The 17,815-nt window shown below is 37.2% G+C and overlaps 1 protein-coding gene across 1 annotated transcript in view; it reads right to left on the minus strand.

The window, feature by feature from the left end:
• Positions 1-17,260, minus strand: part of LOC131554218 (uncharacterized) — a 41,860-nt gene extending 24,600 nt beyond the window's left edge. Inside the window, exons 1-3 of the mRNA XM_058799417.1 lie at positions 16,576-17,260; positions 16,278-16,397; positions 14,402-15,091 (exon numbers count right to left, since the gene is read on the minus strand). Coding sequence (XP_058655400.1) covers positions 14,402-15,091; positions 16,278-16,397; positions 16,576-16,759 — 994 coding nt within the window. The 5' untranslated portion in view covers positions 16,760-17,260. The remainder of the gene's footprint in view (positions 1-14,401; positions 15,092-16,277; positions 16,398-16,575) is intronic.
• Positions 17,261-17,815: the final 555 nt, after the last annotated feature.

Below are 17,815 nucleotides of genomic sequence, written 5' to 3' on the forward strand. Positions count from 1 at the left end.
CCTCACAATTTCCTTTTTCTCAGAATTGTGAGATATAGCTCAACACAATGTAACTTGCATAAAGTAAGAATTGTGAGTTATAAAGTTATTTATATTCAATGTTATTTTGACTAGTCATAACATACATTCAAGATATTAAATCTTCCAAAACTCTTCAAAAAAAAAAAATGTAATTTTCTATCTTTTTTAAAGACTTAGCCTATTAATACACATATTTAACTATTCAAAATCTGTATTGGTCCATCTCAGGTAACTTTATTTAATTTTTTTACACAATTTTTAAGTGGAAGATGGATGCATTTTTCTCAGTCCTGTTACCAAAACTCTAATGTGTCTTTAAAAGCATGTTTAAAATTGTCAACACATTCCTTCATTTCCCCCTCAGGCGTGTGTTTATTTTAAAGAAATTGTTGGTTTCAGGATGAAAAAATATTATTTTTATCATAAAAAATCACTATTTATCTACACAAGGTGTATTTTTCTAAAGTACACAAACCCATTTTTTAATTTTAAAGGCGACTCCAACCTCAAGCTTATAAATTTTCTATGATGCAATTTATTAAACTAAATTATGGACCAAACCTAATAAAAAAAAAAAAAAAGTTTTTTAAAGAAAAAACTACTTAGTAACAGGAATGAAACTGGTAAGAGGAATGAGTATCCATTATATTACAGGTTTGACTAGACATGTGAGGTATTAATGTCCACACTGATATAGTGAAAGTGTTGAACACTGACTAGTGAGCTGACCTCAATGCTAAAAAAGGCCAAATCATGTTTCTATTTAAATCTAGTGGTCTGCAGAGGTTTTTGTTAGGGTTATGTTTAGGGGTAGAGGATGGGTTATAAGATATAAGTAACTAAAAAAAATAAAAAAATAAATATTAAATATTAAATTAAAATTGATATAAAATATAATAAACTTAAATAATATCTTTTCAGTTTTTCTGTGGATATTGTTTTCTTATAGCGCAGCTCACACTCAAACACCATTTCATATATATGAGCCTAATACGTAATTGCCACAGGACAGAAATCATACATTTTCTGTCATACTTGCAGGAGAGTAATATAAAACAACAATGCAGGAACAACCATACGTTTTCTATGGGGAAACCATACAACCATACGTCTCAGTGTGGATAGAAGGCCAAAACTTTGAGAAAAAAATGGTTTGGCTAGATTAATATTGATGTAGCCTAATATTTACATTTCTAAATCTGATGACACTACTCACTCCTGTTACTTTTACTCAGTTACTAGTATAGGATATATGAGTAACAGGACTGAAAGTAAACGAATTGAGATTTTAGGATAAAATTAGCAAATACATATAATCTAGCCACATGGAGTACTGTACGTGCTAATATTATAAGAATACTCAGCAAATTATGATTCACCAAAGATTTGTATTTTTGACTTAAATAGTCTTTTGTCCTGTTTTGTATGGTAATGTTGAGACGTGTGTGCTGTGGATGAAATTGTGTTAGCCTTTATTTACAAACGAACACATGTAACCCTCACGTCAGCCGTTGCAACATTTGATATATTGTTAAAAGAATCGGAGTGTCTATTTACACTAAGGCTATTTATGTACATTATCTGCCCATCCTATGTGTCATTGGGGTAGTCAACAATGATAAATGACAACCTCTAATTATCAATTTCAGTGGTGTAGTGGGCAGCGTGTATGGTTGTTGATGCATTCGACCTGAGTTCGGTTCTGCCTCGTGCTAAAAAAAATTTCTCATGAATTTACACTCAATACCTTATTATTGCGTACTGTTGTATAATGTACTACAATACTGAGGTGCAGATAATTGCCTAAATAGTACAAAATATTGCTATTTTAACATAGTGTAAATAGCATCTATCACTAAGAAAATATTCTATTTGCACTTAGTGTAGAATCTAATTGCTATGTACACTTAGTGCAAATAGCCGCTGCCTAAAAGAATACACTGACGCTCATCACTGAACACAGAAGAATATCATCATCATAGATCTCTTACTGCAATACTCCCACGTTGTGGGCTATTTCCTATGGAAGCTCGTTTCCACCACTAAATAAAGAAATAAAATGAATAAATAGTGACTTTTTAACCTCACAATTCTGACTTTTTTCTCAGAATTGTGAGATATAGCTCAATACATTGTAACTTGCTTAAAGAATTGTAAGTAAAAAATTCAGTGTTTCTGTGGATATTGTTTTCTTATAGCGCAGCTCACACTCAAACACCATGCTATATATGAGTCTAATACGTAATTGCCACAGGACAGAAATCATACATTTTCTGTCATACTTGCAGGAAAGTAATATAAAACAACAATGCAGGAACAACCATAAGTTTTCCATGGGCAAAAGCATTGTCTCAGTGTGGATAGAAGGCCAAAACTTTGAGAAAAAATGGTTTGGCTAGATTAATATTGATGTAGCCTAATATTTACATTTCTAGATCTGATGACACTACTCACTCCTGTTACTTTTACTCAGTTACTAGTATAGGATATATGAGTAACAGGACTGAAAGTAACCGAATTGAGATTTTAGGATAAAATTAGCAAATACATATAATCTAGCCACATGGAGTACTGTACGTGCTAATATTATAAGAATACTCAGCAAATTATGATTCACCAAAGATTTGTATTTTTAAAATAAACAAGTAACATCTAAGAAATAATTTAGGTAACAGGACAGTATATTTATAATGATGCACCCAGCCACCGTTATGATATCATCAAATATACAGAAAAGAAAATAAGACCACATGCTTTCGATCATTTCATTGCCTTCAGAAGATCCAGATGTTGCAATATTATGTTGAAAATGTGAAAACCTGGGGACAAAATGTGTATTTTATCCAAAATACTGTAAATTTATTTTGAAATAAATGTATTTAAAGCACAGATGGGATATGGATGTACACAAAAATGCTAAATAAAAATAATTTCTGAAGGATTTTAAACATTATATTTAATGTTAAAATGTAGCGTTAGACATTGGGGACATATACAAATGCTATGTTTTCAGTGTTTTAGGTAGTTTTTAATATTTTTTTTTATTATATATTTTAAATTTGCAGTTATATTAATATGCAGGACACTTTGCTTAATGATAAAATGTATTTTGTAGTTAATTTCTATGCATGTTTGTACCTACAATGTCCTGGGGACAGAAATGGTGCCCATTCAGTGGAATGGCCCAGGTAGGGTTAGGGAGGGCTTTATTGTCCCAATAAGGTGGCATCCGTTTAAAAATTGGAATTAAAATTTGAATTTACACGGGAACTCATCACTGAACACAGCAGAATATCATCATCATGGATCTCTTGCTATAACACAATACAATACTCCCACCTAGTGGCCTATTTCCCATGGAAGCTTGTTTCCGCCACTAAATAAAGAAATCATTAATTAATAAAGAAATAGCAACTGGCATTGTTTATATCTCGCAATTCTGAGAAAAAAGTCAGAATGAATGATAAGATAAAAAGCTGCAAATTACCTTTATTTTTTATTCCATGGTGGAAACAAGCTGCCATAATGACACAAGTGAACCTAAATTCATACACAACGTAATGTAACCTAAAATGTCATCAATGCCAGATAAACTTTTATTAAATTGTAATCTTTTTAAAATCAGCCTTCACCTTTTTTGACTGCATCTGATTATGAGGCATTGTTCTTGTCCGTCATGCATTTATTTGTACTATTTTTCATGTGTGAGGTTTTTTTTTTGTTTAGTTTTTTTTGTATAATTCCATTGTTTTTCATTATGTCTAAATATTAATAAATAAATTCAGACGAGCAGTTTGAGGTTTTCTGCCTTTATTGAACATTACACTGCATTTGGTCTGTTTTGCAACATGATTCAATTAAAATCACAGCACTATACATACATGTATAGGAGACCTTTTACCACATAAGGCTGCATCCAGATTTATTTAATAATCCATGAAGCACTTCATCCAGTAGCTTTTCTCTCCGTGACAACAAAAGCAGACTTTTATTATGTTGTTAGCAGGAGTGATCTTCAACAGATCACTGGAGCTGTGTGAAGTTCCCTTTGCTTCAAACACTCCACCATCATTCCGGTCCCCAAAAAGTCAAAAATCACTGGACTTAATGATTACAGACCTGTTGATCTCACATCTGTGGTCATGAAGTCATTTGAGCGACTGGTCCTGGCCTACCTGAAGGACATCACTGAACCCTTGCTGGATCCTCCTCAGTTTGCCTACAGAGAAAACAGGTCTGTGGACGATGCAGTCAACATGGGACTGCATTACATCCTGCAACACCTCGACAGACCTGGGAATTACGCAAGGATCCTACTTGTGGACTTCATTTCATCCTTCAATACCATCGTGCCTGACCTTCTCTCAGACAAACTCGCACAGCTCTCTGTGCTCACCTCCATCTGTCAGTGGATCACCAGCTTCCTGACAGACAGGCAGCAGCTAGTGAGGCTGGGCAAACTCACATCCAGGACTGTCACCATCAGCACTGGTGCCCCTCAGGGTTGTGTTCTCTCCCCACTGCTCTTCTCCATGTACACGAATGACTGCACTTCAAAGGACCCCTCTGTCAAGCTCCTGAAGTTTGCGGATGACACTACTGCTTACAGACAGGAGGTTAAAGAGCTGGATGTCTGGTGCAGTCTTAACCACCTGGAGCTTAACACACTCAAAACTGTGGAGATGATCGTCGACTTCAGGAGGAACCCACCTGCTCTCCCCCCACTCACCATCATGAACAGCAATGTGGCTGCAATAGAGTCATTCAGATTCCTGGGCACCACCATCTCTCAGGATCTGAAGTGGGGCACTCACATAGACTAAAAAGGCCCAGCTGAGGAAATTCAACCTGCCACAGGAGCTGCTGAAACAGTTAAAAAGTGAAGTGAGGCCAAGTATTGTAACCCAATTGCACACACACACCTGGAGCAGTGGGCAGCCACCTGGGGGTTCGGTGCCTTGCTCAAGGGAGACTCATGAGACTCAAACCTATGACCTTCAGGTTACAAGTCCAACTCTCTATCCATTACACCATGACTGCCCCCCTATATAGTTTGACTCTGCTGTCAAGTCTGTACAATTATTATAAAGTCAAGTCAAGTCCAAGTCAAGTAATTTTTTATTTAGTTGAGCAAGTCCCGTGACTTGGGTTCCCCACAGGGCCAGCCTGTGGTATATCGGTGGAATAAGCAAATACTAGGGGCGTCAAAATGAGTGAAGGGTTTTTTTTTAACTATTTTTTTTTTATTACCAATACTACTTCAACACTATGAATTTAAAACATTACAAAAAAGCGATCGTCCCACAAAAACATTTTATTGCTCTCCCGACACACACCGGAAAGACGAAGCCCTCTGGTGCCCAGGGAAGAAAAAAAATGAAGAGAAGAAGAAAAATGGGACAAAGACAGAGGTAATGTGATGTAATGAATGATGATGATCATATAAATAAACTACATGAGGTAAAAGTCTAGAAAGCCTAGTCTGAAAGTTTAAAACAGGGTAATAACAATGTCTGGAGTTCCAGAGATCCGAGATTTTGTAACATAATCGTGTCATTTTTCATGTCACATGATGACATTTTAATAATATTTGTAGGCTATAGTTGTGTAGTATTTGGGGATTTATGGCATTTTTAATTTGAATTGGCTATTTCCGTAAAGTTTGTATATAACTGGGCTTATTAAAATTGCATAATTTTATGTAAAATTCACTTTACAGATTCGTGGTGATAACGTTAGAAAGGGCTATAGTTTAGTAGAACACTACTGCAGTGCCATCTACTGGAAATCAAACACTTTTCAAATTTATTTTGAAGATTAAACCGTAATGTATGAAGAGGTGTTCAAATGAATACAGTTTTGTGCAGGAATACCAGATGTAATTATTTTGTGTTTAATTTATAATGTGACGTAGGCAGCACCTATATTTTTATAGTTTCACAAGAAACAATTTAAAATAAGGTTAATTTTCAATAACTAACATTAATAAAAAAAATAATAAATACTGTTACAAATATATTGTTCATTTTCAATTCAAGTTAGTTAATACAAGTCAAGTCAAGTCAAGCTTTATTGTCCTTCTGCTACGTGTGGACATATAGTGAAACAAAATGTCGTGTATCGCAGGACCACGGTGCTACATACAAGTTAAACATAAATATGAACATACAACAATAGAAGTATAAGAAAAACAATTATAGACCTATACAGTTAACCATCTGACTATACATACAGTGGGGCAAAAAAGTATTTAGTCAGCCACCAATTGTGCAAGTTCTCCCACTTGAAGAGAGAGGCCTGTAATTTTCATCATAGGTATACCTCAACTATGAGAGACAAAATGAGAAAAAAAAAATACAGAAAATCACATTGTAGGATTTTTAAAGAATTTATTTGCAAATTATGGTGGAAAATAAGTATTTGGTCAATAACAAAATTTCATCTCAATACTTTGTTATATACCCTTTGTTGGCAATGACAGAGGTCAAACGTTTTCTGTAAGTCTTCACACACTGTTGCTGGTATTTTGGCCCATTCCTCCATGCAGATCTCCTCTAGAGCAGTAATGTTTTGGGGCTGTCGCTGGGCAACACGGACTCCAAAGATTTTCGATGGGGTTGAGATCTGGAGACTGGCTAGGCCACTCCAGGACCTTGAAATGCTTCTTACGAAGCCACTCCTTCGTTGCCCGGGCGGTGTGTTTGGGATCATTATCATGCTGAAAGACCCAGCCACGTTTCATCTTCAATGCCCTTGCTGATGGAAGGAGGTTTTCACTCAAAATCTCACGATACATGGCCCCATTCATTCTTTCGTTTACACGGATCAGTCGTCCTGGTCCCTTTGCAGAAAAACAGCCCCAAAGCGTGATGTTTCCACCCCCATGCTTCACAGTAGGTATGGTGTTCTTTGGATGCAACTCAGCATTCTTTCTCCTCCAAACACGACAAGTTGAGTTTTACCAAAAGTTCTATTTTGGTTTCATCTGACCATATGATCATCCAAATGCTCTCTAGCAAACTTCAGACGGGCCCGGACATGTACTGGCTTAAGCAGGGGGACACGTCTGGCACTGCAGGATTTGAGTCCCTGGTAGCGCAGTGTGTTACTGATGGTAGCCTTTGTTACTTTGGTCCCAGCTCTCTGCAGGTCATTCACTAGGTCCCCCCGTGTGGTTCTGGGATTTTTTCTCACAGTTCTTGTGATCATTTTGACCCCACAGGGTGAGATCTTGCGTGGAGCCCCAGATCGAGGGAGATTATCAGTGGTCTTGTATGTCTTCCATTTTCTAATAATTGCTCCCACAGTTGATTTCTTCACACCAAGCTGCTTACCTATTGCAGATTCAGTCTTCCCAGCCTGGTGCAGGTCTACAGTTTTGTTTCTGGTGTCCTTTGACAGCTCTTTGGTCTTGGCCATGGTGGAGTTTGGAGTTGGACTGTTTGAGGTTGTGGACAGGTGTCTTTTACACTGATAACGAGTTCAAACAGATGCCATTTATACAGGTAACGAGTGGAGGACAGAGGAGCCTCTTAAAGAAGAAGTTACAGGTCTGTGAGAGCCAGAAATCTTGCTTGTTTGTAGGTGACCAAATACTTATTTTACCGAGCAATTTACCAATTAATTCTTTAAAAATCCTACAATGTGATTTTCTGGATTTTTTTTTTTCTCATTTTGTCTCTCATAGTTGAGGTATACCTATGATGAAAATTACAGGCCTCTCTCATCTTTTTAAGTGGGAGAACTTGCACAATTGGTGGCTGACTAAATATTTTTTGCCCCACTGTATACCTTAAACAGTTGACTATACATCAGGGGCGCCGCTATGGTTTCCGGGCTCTCTGAACACCATTGACTCGGCCATACACACCCCACTCCCCCGCAATCGTAAAAAATGTGTCCCGGGCCCTTGGAATCGTCCTAACCTCCCCACCCTCTCTTGTAATGCGCAAACTAAACAAACCGCTTCACTGTTTGGAGATAAATGGTTTCTGTATCCTTCTGAAGCCAGGCTGAGGTCCTGCTTTGTGGCATTGACTCCCATAAGTGCCCATCAAACTTTGAGACTATAGGAACTATCGGAGCCCCCGATCTGTCCCTCAGCAGACTGATTCAAATGTGAATCCTTATGTTATGGTTCAGACAGTTTCAGACAAGAATAGTCAGTGTCCCTCAGGAGAGGGGCAGCCTGATCTTCTGGCCACACCTGATTTGACAAATAGGGATCTCTATTCAGGTGGTCACAGATTATCAGAAAATCAGGTGTCATCTCCATCTGAAGAGGAGGGGGAAGTGTCGGCATCATTACCAAAAAGACCTAAACAAAAATAAAGATTTTCCTTTTGACTTTTTCTAATGAATCCAGTATTGTCAAATTATTCTGTATTCATATTCATTCTTAGTAGGGGTTCAATATAGACTTAATCTCTCAGATCACCTGGTCTGTATATGTTTAAGTTTATGGATTTAAATAGCAGCATACTAGTGAATACTTTTAGGTTTTGAACAAATATATGAATTACTTTGGGCATGAATGATGTAATTAATGTAACAGATGCTTTAGAATTAACCCTCCTGTTCTGGTGAAATTTACTTAATTCTTTTATTTAGGGAAATATTTGATCCATAGTATTGGGGCTTTTATTTTTCTTACTTTTTAAAACCTTTGCAAGGCATTTAGACGCTGAAATTCTTACATAATCTTTTAAATAATTAGACCTTAAATATTTTTCTGTAACAATAGGAAGCAGGGAGACAATTGTATTATGATCTTTGATACTTCTCTCCTAAATTAAAGTCTGAGTAGTGTAAACAACATGCAAGAAACCATTTTACTGACTCAAATGCATGATTTTTGTAAAATATTTGACCTTGAAAAATATGAAAAAAAAATGAGTCAAACATTTAAAAAAAGAACATGTATGAAACCAACATACAATCCTATGAACTTTGTCTAAGCACATTTCTTTTTGTTATTTCTGACATCCTTTTTTGTCATCGACCCTTATATTAAACTGATACTATATTGAACTCATAATTAGATCTAAAGCAAAATAATATAATAATAATAATATATAAAATATTATCTAACACAAAGGAGGCATTCACTACAGGGGCATTTACCACAGAATCTTATATTGTGACAATACGTTACATTTATTAGTGTCTTATGCCTTGGGTTTCTGTCTCACCAAACATTATTGAGGGTGTTTTGATTCATGTTCAAGTCAGCATTTTGTCATTTGACACACGTTTTATTTATTTTTTCCTTTTCATTCGAAAAAATCTCACACGTGTTAACTAAATCTCGATTCTCAAATATGTGTAAATAGAGGCATTTTCCACCTTTATAGATTATGTTGATCTATAATGGGCGATGGTCAAAGTAGCCTAATAATGTAGTCTATTAACTATGTATAAAAACCTGTCTATTTACTTAAAGCTGCAGTCCATAACCTTTTCTGGTTAGAAATGATCCGAAATTAATATCTGAGCAAGTACATAACCAGCCAGTGTTCAAAACTATCGCCCTACTTTAGCCCTACTCACAACGGTAAGTTTATAATAATGTTTTCTAATTCGAGTGGTACGGGTAGGTTTTCACAGGAAATTCAAGCATGCTGCTTCATTACGTCACGTCTGTAAACACAAAGATTGAGTCCCGGCTAATAAGCTATATCGCATGTGAGGATCCTGCAGGTGGTGGATCGTTAGCCTTTTCTCACAGCAGCTGGAATAATTACATTTATCATTTTGATGGGGATTGTAATCCAGAAAGGAATGTTTATGAAACGCATGTGACTGAAATTAAATTATTCCAGTTTTAAATGTGCATCTGATTACAGATAGCCTGGGATTACAGGATTTGTATTTTAAAGAGAACCAGTTCGAAGTAATAATAATTTGCTTTTTGGGTTAAAAGAATTTCTTAATATGAAATTCGAATGGTATGACAATTAGAGATTAGACTGTACTGAGATTAGCTTTACTTAAAGGTATACTCCACCCCAAAATGAAACTTACCCTCATGTCGTTCCAAACCCATAAAAGCTTCGTTCTTCCTCGGAACACAATTTAAGATATTTTAGATGAAAACCGGAAGGCTTATTGTGACTGTCCCATTACCAAGTAAATTACACTGTCAAGGTCCAGAAAAGTATGAAAGACATCGTCAGAATAGTCCAACCGTAATGTTATGAAGCGACAAGAATACATTTTGTATGGAACTAAAACAAAAATAGACTAATGACTTTATTCAACAATTAGGCACTGTAACATCATCGTAGCAGGTAGCGCCATTTTTTTTTTTTTAGTAGGACTGACTTTGTATTTAATGTGTATTTATTAAAAAACATTGTAAGTTAGGCTAAAATCATAACACTTTCATTTTACAGAAAGAGAGCAAAGAACATTAACATTATCAAATAAACATTTTCACTGACTTCAGTCTAGAGTTCAAGCACTCTCAAAAACTCCCATTAAAATCACTCAAGCTGTTTACACTGTGAAAGGAGTATCTTACTTACAAATTCGTATCTGCACTTCCTTGTCTCTGACCAGAGAATTCGCCAGAAAGAGGTATTCAGTCAGCAAGCCAGTAAAGAAAACACTGGCATTTTAGGGATGACTCGTCTGAACGCCTCTGATTGGTAATTGCATTCATAAGCTCAACAGAATCGTGTGTGATTGGTTATAATGCAGCGCTGTACAAACGTGTCTGTCTCTGGCTCAGCGCCAGCCAGCGAACGCAGATTTGAATTTAGCAGCTGGTGATGTGATCAGCAGTGTTGGGCTAGTTACTCAAAGAATGTAATATATTACTCATTACTAGTAGGGGTGTCCCCGAATAGTCGAAGATTCGATGCTTCCATTCGAGGAGCCTGATTCGACTCCCAATCTCACAGTCGAATATTCGTGGGGTGTTATGATCATGCCATTTTGGCTATACAGGGGTGCTCAGTGTCTGATTTCACATTGAACTATCGGTTTTCTCCCAATAAGTTAATATACAGCCTATTATGATAAGAATCTTAAAAGAAAGAAGCTTTAAATAAATATTAACTGCATGAATAAATCCAACTTCCCCAATAGATAAGTTTCACTTTCTAATCCGTCACCAACAGAGGAGCATCTTGGTGGCAGGGATTTAAATCTTTAACAAGACTCAAATTGACACAGGCTGAGTGGAAGACTTCTTTTTTTTCCTACCAGGTAGGGTAAAAGTGATTTCAAAACGGTCCAGTCTGTTTATTTATATTTTATATTTATCTCGTATAAGATGCATTTGGTTGTTACGCTACAGTAAAGCGCTTCATTGTAGTACTATACGGTGATTATCTCTTCAGCGCGCGGTGCGAGCAGAACAACAATGCAGAATATTAATAACTATGACTGGCACTGTCATATACATAGCATTATAATGAGAACTCTATTATAATAAAACGCTGTGGTTTTATAGTGTTTAGTTGAGTTGCATGTTATTGCGTGAAGAACGCGTCCACAAAAGGAGTTCATTCAGAGCCGCGCAGACGCCTTCATGTGCATTCGGGGCATTTTGTGCAGATAGCCTATAAATCGTAATATTAACGTTATGTTATATAAATAACGAAGCGTATTCTATGTGAGATAAATGAGTTAAATCCCATTGATTAAAAACCGGCTATCATACACTGTAAAAAATAAATGTATTTTTACAGAGAAAAAACAGTAGAATTTAACAGTAATATCACATTTTGATAGGAACTGGGAAATTCCATAAAAATGCATACATTGACACCAAATGTACATTTTACCCGTTGTTTAACTGATTATATGTGTTACTGAAAAAAAATAGCCTTTTCCTTTAATTAAAAGTAATTGTTATGTATTATTAACCTTACATGTCCTTAAAAAAACGTTCATATATAATGTTTTTTTAGAGTTGGGAAACATGTATTTTTACAGAGAAAAAACTGTCGAATTTTACAGTCATATCCCATTTTGATCAGAACTGTGAATTTCCATAAAAACGCATAAATTGACACCAAATGTAGCCTACATTTTGTCAGCTATTTAACTGATTATATTATGTGTTACTGGAAAACGCGTAATTTGCGGTGGCACGGGTGAGGCGTCCCCACCACGTTTTGCCAAGGAGCGATTTTGTCCCCACCACTTTTTGAAACACCTCGCTGCACGAATGTACCCAATAACGATTTTAGGTAGCAGAGCAGAGCATTCATATCATTCCTTTGTTAAAGAGGCGATCAGGCGCTGGAATGTGTTGTTTCTAAAAACATACTGAGTGCTCGTTGCCGCCGTTATCAGTGGTTGAAGGCAACATTCAGTGTTCACTTGTGGCTCGTGCACAGCCTTCACAGTTCACGCAGAGGAGCCTACAATCTGTCGCGGAACGCTTATTTTGCAGACACCCTGAATTTGTTGTGGTGAAATCACAAAATAAAATGCACACAAACGTGTTCGTATTCTTGATATACAATCATAGATTAACATCTTTGGTTTTTCTGATGATTTATAAAAATAAAAAATTTTTATAAGGTCAGATTCGAACTAAGAATCTCTGTTTCTTTCGACAAGGATTCAGCCACTAGACCAATGAAGCACAACAGACATGACTGTGATAAAAAGTAAGATCTGTCAATAAAATAAAATCGATGTAAAATTAAAATCGTTTTCTGTACATGATGTTATTTTTTTCTGCAATCATTATTACACGTATTTCATATTATACCATGTTGGCAGAGTCCATTACACTAGCTCCGCCTACCGATGTCTGGTTGGCGTAGACAACATTACAAAAATACAACAAAATCAACTGGCATAGGGCATGAAGATAGCAGCCTTTGATACGATCGACTGAGTTCTAATCTGCTTTATTCTCCTCTCTTTTCCCATCACATTTCAGATGGGAAAGACATTTATTTTCTATTAAAATGAAGAAAATATTTAAAAATGGAAATAAATTGTCTCGCGGGTATTTAAACTTAGAAAGGGAAATTCCTACTAATACCTATTCAGTGAGGTCAAGCTGCTAAGATTATTGTCCATGCCTTTTCATCACATGTATTCGGTAAACCCTGACAGTAGTTTTAAACACTAATACAGAGTGTGCAGTACCACAAACAGTAAGCAAATGGCCCTAGATGTTTTAAGGGCATAAACTAATTTAATACTTAAATGTTTTTCTTTCCGCAAAATACAGGGATATGCTCTATGTGCTCTTTAACAGCCTGACATAAAAAAATAATAATAATACTAAAAATAAAGAAATAACTCAATTCAAAATGCTTTTGCAACTGACATTTTATTGCACCTTGACAAAATATAACAAAACAGAAAACCGCTTTTGTATTCTTATTCACATGTCATTGTCAAGGGCACTTGACATCAGGTCAAGTATTTATCTTAACATCAAAACAATATACATTCCATTGCATTTACAATCTAGGAGGTATTATTCGTATTCATTTTTGTCCATTTACTGCTACATATTCCTGTCCACCATTGTGCAGTGAACAAGGTCATAAAATATGAAATTATACAAAATAATAAAATACACAAGTACTAAGACTAAACTTATTAAATTATGATAGCCAGAGTGTTGCTGGAAACAAGTCAGCAAGCTGTTTATAACTATGTGTCAAGCTTTTAAAATAAAACAATGGAAATAAATAACATTTCCAGCAAAACCATGCTTCAGGACACAAAGGTGTACATTAAAAAAATAAAATAAAAAAATAAATAAAAATATTACCCTGTTGGGCCTGGATACTAATAATACAGAACATGTCCTAGGAGAATAAAACAGATTTTGAAGGAACAAAGGCATGCTTTGCAGTACAAAAAGTGTATCCTAGCGTGGCCCCCAGTTCTACAGGGTAACTGATGTTCAATATGTAGTAGAGGGAAAACATCAGGTACAGGGCCTCAGTAAAACTCAAGAGATGGTCATTCACAATCATCTGGTCTACTGCTACCATGTATACACTGGCTGTCAGTGGGTTCTCTCCTTTGAACAAATAAAACTCAGCAAGCAATAAAATTGAATGTGAATTCTGCAGATTTCATATCAAGTCAACCACAATCAGCAATTTTGTGGTGCAAGATTAAAAATTAAATGATCATAGTAAATGATACCCACCACACACTACTATACATGGAGTAGGTGGAAGCTGCTCTGGGCATATATCATTTGGAACACAAGTGTCTTCTACCATCACAAGAAACTGGTCTTGGTCATTTCTGAAATGGGCAAGCAGCAACATCACTGCCCCACAAACATGATCCCCTCCAGTTCTAAGCTTGGTGAGGATTCTCCCTGCTCTGCTTGCTCTCTCTGTGCACTGAAATTGAAAGTACTCTGATATTCTTCTGAATTTACTGGTAGTGGCTTCTTCAAAGCTGTCATTCATGTCAATGCCAGTGAGCTCTTTAAAGTGTGCTTTCATTCCTGCTGCCTGGAAAAGATATGGCCACTCATCAAGTAACTCTCTGGTGTCCTTTCCAGACTGAATGTCATTTCTTTGGAAGGTGTAGGTAGCAGTCATCAAGTTGTAGATTGTCTTTACATTGCTTTCCTCATTTTGAACCATTTCAAGCAATTTATCTTTTTTTTCCTGCTGCAATTCTGACGTTTCTCCAACTGGCAACTGGGGTTCTGAATTTATACAACCATACTCCAATTTCCGTTTCTTTGACTCTTCTGGCATATCACAAAGTGGTCTAGTGGAAGTTTTTGCTCTTTTTAAATTGTCAATTCGACAGACTAGTTGTTTAAGGAGAGAGTCATATCCACTTCCTACAATCTGGGAATTAAGCTCATCTCTAAAGGACTTTGGGTATGCAATAATAATTTTTCGGGCTATTTCTGATACATGTTTTTTTGTTGAACATTTACTGACTTCCAGGATTTCAGAAGCAACAGTGCGAACCAGCTGTCTCCTCTCAGAGCAACTCGGCCTTTCCCCACTTTTAATCTTCCTCATAAAACTTGCTGGCATTTTTTCCCATGGAACAACAAAATCATAATGCCAGTCATGGTCAGAAACCAAACTTTCAGAGCTAGTTTCACCTAAAGGATAAACCAATGTCCACATGTTAGAGAATGAACAATAATTCGACTTTTCATGCAGCATTCAGTTCTCAATATTCCCATTTTCTTTGCAAATGACTTTACAGCGAATACAGCCATTACAGTAACACTCAAAGCTACCACTTTCCCACTTCCTGAGAAGTGCTCCTCAAATGTCTGCTTCTTCTAAAGACATTATATAGACTGCTGAGCCATTACATTATGACCACCCCCAGCTTAGAGCAGTGAGTGCTGGTGTCACAGGTGCAGTTCACAGAGCAGTATACATACGCCACCTGAGGACCGGCTTTTGGTCAGTAGAGCACTTGGTGTCCGAATGGGAAAAGCTTCCAATGTATCAAGTGTAATGAAGGACAAACTGATGGCACGGTGCCTCGAAACTTTGACCTTGGAAATGGCTCGTGTTGTGGGTTGTTCACCTGTTGCTGTACTGAGTATGTTTCAGAAGTGGAGCATGGATGGCCAAACAAAGAAACATCATCCAGCCATGTGATGTCCGCAGCTCAGTGATGCCAGAGGGGAGCTGCAGGGGCCACAGTGCGACAAAACACCAGCAGCAATACAGTGGTGACCAAGGCAATGCGTCTCAGCATAGAGTTTATCGCAGCCGCCTGCGCTTGTACCTGCGTAGCCGACTATCCAGCTGCATCCCCATGATAACTACAGAAGGCTGCAATGAACTGTGTGCTGTGACACATTGCCCTGGTCACCACTGTTGTAGTTGCTGGTGATTTGTTGCACTGTGGACCTGTGGGCACTGTGGACCTGTGGTCACTGTGAACAATGCGCGACAGTCTCCGCTCCCCTCTGGAATCAGTGAACTGTGGTTCGTTGTTTGGCCATCCATGCTCCACTTTTGAAACATACTCAGTACAGCAACAGGTGAACAACCCACAAGGTGAGCCATTTCCGTGACTGAAGATCCGAGGCACCGTACCATCACAGTTTGTCCTTTATCAAACTTTGGCAGCTTTTCCCATTCTGACACCAAGCACTCTACTGACTGAAAGCCGCTCCTCGGGTGGCGTATGTATACTGCTAAGCTCTAAGCTGGGGGTGGTCATAATGTAATGGCTCAGCAGTGTATGAATTAATAGAATTGACAAATTACATGTCCTGCTTTCAAAATTTTGGTTGCTAGTTTAATCAGATAAATCAGACTCACATCCTCCAGTTAAAGTGCTTGATGGTGAAGTGGAGCATCCAGGACCAGGTGAACTGGATGCATCAGAGGTGTATTCAGCAGATGTATAATTGGTAGTGGTTTGCTGAGTGGAAGCAACATCTAAATAGCATAAATGACAAACCTGTCATTGATATCATACTGTTGAAACATGAACAAACTGTACAATAAAGAATACAGTTACAAAATACAGAATGAAAAAGACTGGTGTGTTATTTGTCAATTCAAGTGAATGCATGTTATATACATTTGTATGCCGACCATTGATTTGAAAGCTTACTTGGGATTTGGGCAATTAGTTTTCTTGCTTCAATTGGTTTTAGGAAGCCAGCTACATCCTGTTCTTTTAGAAACTGTAGGTCATCGATGGTCTCCACACCTAGGCTCTTCAAACCCTCTATGGCTAGTATTGAAGTAGTTGGGTTTGGGAACAAATTAGCAACAAACTGCAAAAATGCATCCATCGCTGCTAGGAGAGGAGAGAATTGTCTTTTTTACAGATGAACAACGCTGTGCTTGAGAGTAATTACTTTTACTCCCATAAAACTATATTCATTTAAGGGATAATAATCCAGACAATCTTCAGCATTTACACAAATCATTTCCTTTGTTGTAGGCAAAATTTCAAAAAGTCCATAGTCAGACAAATACAATGCAGAGCAGGGAGTCATAAGGAAGGTCACTTCATCATCTTTAACGAAAATGAGCTCAATCTGGCCAACTTGCAAAGTAGAATAATCCTCTTCACATTGAAGGCAAATAAAGTTCCCTTTCCTATACAGAGTACCCTTGTACTCTACCTGCATTGCAACAGAGTCTGGTTCATTTAGCATGCTTGTCTCAACAGCTTTGTGCACAGCATCACTGTACAAATGAGAAGTGTATGTAGTCAAGTCAACGCTTTTAAGCTTTGGTGAAAAAAATGACCGTGAGTGCAGATATGCTTGAAGGAGTTGATGGTTGTGTGCCAATGTCTTGCATACATTTTTGAAGTTCTGTGCCCTTCTTACACTTCTTTTGAAGTAGGAATATTTGCTTTCGAATCGCAATGACCATAAACGAATTAAAGGTCCAAGTCTTAGAATGAGTGAAGGATAGTGAAGCATGTAATGATGCTTCGGTTTCAGTTTGTCCCCAGGAAATATTTCCTTTCTTGTTTCTAAATATTCTGGTATTAAGACATTGAGATATGCTATTTGTGCAGTGGTAATCTTGGGAGCACACACTAGCTCAACCAGTTCTTTCAACTTAATAGTCAGTTGCCAAACAGGGTCTTGTGAATCTACTCTGTCTCCTATTATCACAGGAAGAAATCTAAGAAGACACCAGTTCTCAGCTGCTTGACCACCTAACTTACTGCCTTTTTTGCATATCTGGGAGGGAGCAGAACCAGCATCAGAACCCAGATATTTGAACTGTGCAATTCTCCTGTTCAATTGCGTATATGAAAACCACTTCTTTTTTACAAAGTGTGCCAAGAAAATGGCTAGATCAACCGCTATGACGCCTTCAAATAAGTC

The sequence above is a fragment of the Onychostoma macrolepis genome, chromosome 15 (genome assembly GCF_012432095.1).
Source record: "Onychostoma macrolepis isolate SWU-2019 chromosome 15, ASM1243209v1, whole genome shotgun sequence".
Lineage (NCBI taxonomy): Eukaryota > Metazoa > Chordata > Actinopteri > Cypriniformes > Cyprinidae > Onychostoma > Onychostoma macrolepis.